The sequence below is a fragment of the Protomyctophum parallelum genome (assembly GCF_964188405.1).
Source record: "Protomyctophum parallelum genome assembly, chromosome: 17".
In the NCBI taxonomy this organism is placed as follows: Eukaryota; Metazoa; Chordata; class Actinopteri; order Myctophiformes; family Myctophidae; genus Protomyctophum; species Protomyctophum parallelum.
The window spans coordinates 16,692,539-16,699,949 of NC_139719.1; the positions used below are offsets into that span (position 1 = coordinate 16,692,539).

General features: G+C 43.7%; 1 protein-coding gene across 1 annotated transcript; it reads left to right on the forward strand.

Annotated features, from left to right (window-relative positions):
* Positions 1–1,138: 1,138 nt before the first annotated feature.
* Positions 1,139–2,960, forward strand: foxi1 (forkhead box i1). The gene is made up of 2 exons (XM_083788306.1): positions 1,139–1,895; positions 2,022–2,960. Exons 1-2 carry the CDS (start codon positions 1,244–1,246, stop codon positions 2,672–2,674), a joined length of 1,305 nt encoding a protein of 434 aa, XP_083644432.1. The 5' UTR covers positions 1,139–1,243; the 3' UTR covers positions 2,675–2,960.
* Positions 2,961–7,411: the final 4,451 nt, after the last annotated feature.

Consider the following 7,411-nt stretch of genomic DNA (forward strand, 5'->3'; position numbering starts at 1 on the left):
GTGCATGCCATTGATGCCAATAACTATAAGGGAAGGCAGTGTTTGACCTTGTTCATGTTTTCAGTCAGTCCATTTTTTTTATGCGTTTACGTGTATCTTTACGCCATGAATAAACGGATGGACAACATAAACTGGACATCAGACTAAAGTCAACCCAGTTGTCCCTCGCAGTAGGCAGCTACCTAAAGCTAAAGGCTCTACAAACGTTTTAGGCTGCCGTACGTATTTCTTTGAATTGTTTTTAAATTTGCGATTTATTTTGGGTGGAATCTGATTAGCAATCCCAGGCATAACTTTTTAATCTGCTTTCAGTTTTTGGGTCAGTTTATTGGAGTACATTTCTTCCATGCACGAGCCACTTGTTGATGCCCACAACAATGCCACACTCAAGAGGTGTTTATTGGAAACGAATTCCTTGAAGAGATCCATGAGATTTTATAAACAAACACACGCCTTCGTTGTTTATGTTTAACATTGTCATGCACGTAAGGAGTCTAAAAACACCACACACACTTTGTCCGCCGGGCTCAATTCATTCCCTTCGATTGGTATAGGCAATTAAAATCGTGTGGTTTGTTTATTTGATAATGGATACAAAACGGCATTTTTCGATGTTTGAAAATAAAATCACAAGGATGGATGCGTTATTTAATATGCTCGAAAAAAGGCTATTCTTTGCCGACTTCAAATGCATTGTGTGCGTAATTGCGCTAAAGCACTTGTGCCAAAATGTCTCAAAATAACATAACGATCTGAATAAGCAGTCAAATCAGTGTTTGTGTAACTTCGAATAGGTTATATTATTATAACTCTGAACGTGTACAAATGGTATAGCACGATTGCCAGTCTATTTTATATAATAGGCTATTCTGAAAGATCAACATACATTAGGCCTATTTAAGGTTTTCATGTATATTCATTTCAGAGTGAGTCTCTCCACACATCAGTATCGGTGCTCATTGATATGGAGATTGGGTTAAGTAGACAGTTAGACTGAGACATGACAGAGAGAGAGAGAGAAGTGGGTGTGTCCGTCCCCAGAGCTTCATTCATGGCTGTACCTGTGCGCTCTGTGCGCACTGCATAAATACTCCTCCCTCCCCGGGCTAGGTTAGTTCAGTCCTCTGACAGACAGACACACACAACAAGGCAGTTTCGGACTTAAGCCTTCTTCTTCTTAATGACTGAAGCCAAGAAGACACCATCACGCCTCTAAAAGATCACAAGAACGGATTATAACAACATGAACGCCTTTGGACACCACCAGTCGCCGCCCAGCCAGCAGTCCAGCCCCATACAGCAGCACCACACTAGCGCGCAGGACCTGTTGGACATGGCTGTGTACTGTGACAACTTCGGCATGTACCAGGCGCAGAATCTGCACCACCACCAGCGACCCGGGCCGACAGGCCACGCACCGGGGGGCTACGGCCTGGGAGAGTACGCCTCCCCGGCCTCCAACCCTTACCTGGGCTGGCTGAACGCCGGGCCCGGCGGCATCAACTCCAACCCGTACCTGCCCGGCGGGACCAACGGCGCCGCCGCCTCGTACCTGCAGTCGGCGGGCTACGGGGTCGGGGCCAACCACCACCACCAGAGGCAGTTCCTCACGCCTCCCACGGGCTTCGGGGCGGCGGACCTGGGCTGGCTGTCCATATCCAGCCAGCAGGAGCTGTTCAAGATGGTGCGGCCGCCCTACTCCTACTCGGCGCTCATAGCCATGGCCATTCAGAACGCCAACGAAAAGAAGCTGACGCTCAGCCAGATCTACCAGTACGTGGCCGAGAACTTTCCTTTCTACAAGAAGAGCAAGGCCGGCTGGCAGAACTCCATCCGCCACAACCTGTCCCTCAATGACTGCTTCAAGAAGGTGGCTAGAGATGAAGATGACCCCGGTAAGTTCATGCTCAAATTAGCCCTTTTATTTGCCATGCAGGCTCACAGTTCCCCGTTTAAATGAAATCTTTAAAAAATAACAAATGCACCTGACTAATAAAAGTTGTCGCTGTTTTTCCTCACAGGCAAGGGGAACTATTGGACATTGGACCCCAACTGCGAGAAGATGTTCGACAACGGCAACTTCAGGAGGAAGAGAAAGAGGCGATCGGACCTGACCGACAACAGCGCTCTCTCCCCGGCCGTCAAGTCGGAGCAGGACAGCGGCAGCATAAAGATCTCCTCCTCGGTGGTCTCGGACGGCGCCTCGTCTCCCTCTAGCTCCGCCAGCCTGCAGAACTCGCCCACCTCCTCCTCGGAGTCGTCCAGCAACAAGTCGTCGCCGCCTCCCTCCTCCATGGAAATGGACAGCCCGTGTTACAACAACTTCGTGTCCAACATGAACTCCATGCTGACGGGCAGTATGACCACCGCCAGCCGGGGCAACAACAGAACAGACTTCGCGACGAGTAGTAGTAGTAGTGGGCATTTTGTGAGCGACTTGTCCCAGAGCAGCAGCAGAGACAGCGGCATGTCGGGACTCGGCTCGCCGTACTCGCCCACTCTGATCTCCCCTTTGAGCTCTGACAGCTCGCCTCACCACCACCACCACCACGGCAGAATCAACTATTCCTACGCCTCCATGCAGAGCGGCGGGGCCGGCCTCGGCAACCACTCGCTCTCGAACCACTTTAGCGTCAACAACCTGATCTACAGCCGGGAAGGAACCGAGGTGTAGTAGGCTAGTAGCCAGCGTAGTGGTTCTCAATGTGCGGTCCGCGGACCTCCCAGGGGTCGCCGAGGGGGGTGCTCCAGGAGGTCCACCAGCTAAATGTGTTAATCTATAAATCTAGCCTCAGTCAGAAGTCATTTTAACAGTTAAAAAAAAAAAAAGATTGTGGATCTTCAAGCCCACAATGTATCGCAATATGACCTATTGCATGTGAGCTTGTAGATCTGCTATTTTCGAGGGGGGGTAAAAATATGTAAGAATGTTTTTGAATATTTGTAAACATTTTTACACACCATAAGTTTTATTTAAAGATGGGGGGGGGGGGGGGGGGGGTGGAGAGGTCTGCTACATTTCAATTTGGGGTCCCTGACATGAAAATGCTTGAGAGCCACTGAAGTATGCCTTAACGTGTAGATAGTTGACATAGCCATGGACACAACAAGATCAATGAAGCGACATAGCAGATACTATTGTTGGTTTTGCCTTGGTGCCCTATGTTTATTTGTACAAAGGACTCCCATCTATAACGTGTCCGTTCAAGGAGATGATAAACCTGTCTGTGCATGGCTGGGTAATTCACCTATGCTGACTTTTTATTGTAATTTGTGCTGAGTGAGTGTTTTTTTTAACGTATATGCTTTGGTTGATCCAACTTTTTTATTTTGAAATAGGCTAGGCTTATTAATAAGGCCTAGTATGTACAGAAATTATTTTCATAAAAATAGAAACATTTGAGTTCTGTATTTTATTTAAGCCCACATCTTGTATTTGAATAAACAAATATATATAAAGAAATATTTCATTGCATTGCGTGTCATCATTACCTATATTCAATGAAAAGCTGGTTAATTTAACCCCGGAATGTTCTTTATTATTAACTAACATGGGATGATTTACAATACATGTTGATGAGTTTACAGTTTACACCGTCCATCACATGCAGGTTGAGACTGCAGTCAGTGCACTAATGATTGAATTAGCATATTCCAGTAGCCTAACTCCCTAAAACACATGCATGAACGATCCAGGAGAATGCGGCGAGACCAAAATGACTCGGGGTTCCAAATTGAACTCGTCCCGTAGCCTACAGGTCTGTATTTTAACTCTTATTAAAGTATTTTTATGTTTTTTTGCCTAAATGTCTGGCTGTATGGGCCTATACCCCGAGGAGTTTTATTAAAGTAACGTATGGCAGGCTATTGAACAATCAGGGGGGATGGGGGTTGAAGTCAAAGTCCGAGAACCACATGGTTTAAACCTAATTAGCCTGCTCCATGCATAACTGCGTCGCTTGCCGAAATAGCAGTCAGTTTTAAGGCCAAAGATACAGTAGGCTTTTTTGGTATTGCTATATGGGCTATATATATATATTATAATGCCCAACTTGTGCCACAACAACAAATTCTGGCCCATTGCCGAATTGTGTTTCGTTTCTGAGCACCACGATCGTGGGACTGATGGGAAAGATGGCTGTTTACAAAGATTTTCGAGTTTAATCGAGCGTTTGAATTAATCTGCGCCCCCCCACTGTGCTGTGCCTCTTAACTACTGTCATTGTCTGCGCTCACACGTCACCGATCGAGCATAAACGGGACAACTTGCATGCACAACATTACTGTAATAACTGTATACTATTATTACAACAGCGTCCTCCTATAGTGTTTTTAGTGCATGCATGGCCATGGGCACTAAAGCCCCCCCTCCCCCCAATAAATAAATTAATCATAATTCTACAATATGCCTATACAATATTTGGAAAATGTTATGTAGACATGATTAGAACATGCTTCAACAATAATATTTCTACAATTGCTAGTAATGTTTGGTTGAAGTTGAAGGATACAATTAAAGGACCACTTCAATCTATCTTCATATAATTGGTCCTCACTAATGTGTCTCATAATGGCTGTGGGCCAAAACAAATTGTTAGGCAGATTTTTATTTGATTTTTATTATCGTGAGAATGATGGCTTCCATTATCGCATTGCAACTTTTCAGGAATAGAAAGCCTGCGGTTTATATTTGCTTGGATTCCCCATCGATGATGTCACTGGACAGGTTTCTGAACTTCATGCCCACATGAGACACAGACCGAGTCGGAAAAAATGGTGGCAAAAAAGCTACCCTGTATCAGTTGTAAATTGTAATGGCTCCTAAAAGACAAACTGAATCTAGACATTTTCCACTTGACAGAACCAGTTCCCACAAGTAGCCTGGTACAAGAGTTAAGACCCGCAAAAGTTACATTTGTCTCTTGGATACCTTTATTCATGTAGGTATAGGCCTGGCTACATTTGATATTAGGCAAGTGTATAAGTGATATTTCTTTGGTTAAAAAAAGAAAAAAGCTGTGATAATCATAGTGTTTGTTCAGTAATAGGAGTCCCACCTATCTCTCTCTAGCTCTTCAATAAACAGAAAACACATTTGCAGGTGGGTTGCCAATTTCACCCAATCAGGAGAGCTAGTCCAGTTCGCTTCAATTTGACAGCGTTCCAGTTCCAAATTTGTCCGCTCAATTCAACAAGTGTTCACTTGTTTATCCTAGCATCCTTTATGTGTTCTCTCTCCTGATTGGATATACTGTAAGTGGTATGTCCAGACCTGAAAATGCTTTTCCTGTTTACTATAAAGACCTGAAAGAGTGCTGGGGGAGACCCGTAATAAGACACTCGAGATACAGCAATGACTACTATCAGATTATAGAACTATAATTAAACACAAAACAAGAATAACTTATTAATCCTTTTGTAGACTATTTTGTTCCTGTCAGTCAGTCAGTCAGTCATTAGCCTATTTTGGGCGGGAACCCGTTATAATTTAGCTATTGAAAAATAGCAGATCTACAAGCTCATTGTAGCAGTTTGTAGGTCTGCTATTTTTGAAAGATTGTGAAAATATTTATTTCAGAAAACTGGAGGATTTAGAATATTTCTTTTTAATTTTGAGGTCAGGCCTAAATGGGTTAGTCTACCTGTCAATTTATTCCTGTCATGCAAAATGGACGGTGAATGCATTACATGGGAAAGGTGTTCGTGACTCGTGAGAGGATCTCGCTAATTCGATTTGGGTTTTAATGTGAATCATGCTGGAAGATTAATTGAAGTGAAAGCTAAACAGGCCTAGCATGTAAATGCCTTTGTTGTTCATGTGTCCCTGCACGACACACAAGCGCGCGCACGCACACGAACTGAATGTACATTTTTTTAACGGCGTGCCTGCCCTGTGTGTCGTTATGAAACGAATCAATATAACATCGATATAACAATTAACAATGCAACACGTGAACCCAAAGCATGTAAATAACAGACAACACCTCGTAATTGGCTGATAATTGAACTCACTCAGGCGCTCTTGCCCGAAATAAAGAAAAGAAAATAATTGAACAGACTTTCGTGCCCCATGCCTGCGCGACACAATGGAAGTTGGCAATGACGGAGGTTCCCTCCTGTGTTCAAATAAAAATATTGCGACCTGTGGATCTGGGAACAAATTATCTCTCTCAGGCCATGTTTGGTTTCTATTATCTATGAAGCACGGTCGTGGATCAAACAAAGAGGATATTTGTCATACGGGAGCTGGTTCTCACAGCAACACGTTTCCCGTTGATTGCACGACTTTGAAGCATCTCCAAAAAACCAACAACAATCGAAAGCCTTTTGTCATGTTTATGTAAAACACATTAAACGTGTGAGTGCAAAGCAAACGAATAAATGAAGTTGCAGCACAGAATGTTTTAAAACCTAATTTATTTGAATTGCATCTATGTATAATGTATATTGCAGACATTGGACATAACGGAAAACAGCTCTGCTTAATGAAGTCACACACATCCGTGAGACTTTTGAAGTTCCCATACAGTGACTCGTCTCCGCTCCTCTCGTTTCTCAGAACTGCAATGCTCCGTTGCCCTCTCTGCCTGAAGGGCACGTTTACCTGGCCCCTATGAATATCAGTCAGGGGCCCAGCCCACAGTCCATAATGCTATACCTGGCCCCTGCATGGCCTCAGGGCGGATCGAGTCCTCTAGTAGAAAACCTGTGCATAAGGGTGGTTGTCCCTGTGTAGAAGAACAAGAGGTCTAACTAAGCCCATAATGATGGGTTTCAGGCTCAAAGGGTCACTTCTCCAAAGGCAAAGCAGCTCATAATTGAAGGACCCTATGTTTTAGAGCTGGATTAATTTAATCCTATTTCACCCAGCATGTGGTAGGAGACATTTTAGCTCTTCAGTGGGCTAGGCTACCTGATGCTGACTTGGGGACACAGCTGTGTCAGGTACAAAGGTGTGCTCTTCACTAAAGAGTACATTTTTTGTACTGATCTAATGTCCAAAAATGGACATTATATCAACTCATGCTCTGCAATGCATGTACTTTACAGAGGAACCATGGAACAAATTAAGCTGATGTGTTAAAATGGGACATAAAATATGTTTACATGTACACTAACATACAGATCTTACACCACTTGAGGCAATACAGTAGGCTACTCTGGTCATTGACATGGTCATGTAAACGCCATATGATGTTCAAAATTGTGGTAGGTATAGGGTCTTAATCGGGGTAAGCAAAACCCAAGGTGTAATTCTTTCAGGTTTCTTAATGTGCACACAACTGAAAACATATCCATAAGAAGCAACAATACAATAAATCCAAATTCTGAGTATAACGTTAACCTAGGGTTAATAGAATGCTTCCTGCAGAGAAAGCATTCTTAAATGCTAAGTATATCAAGCGAGTTA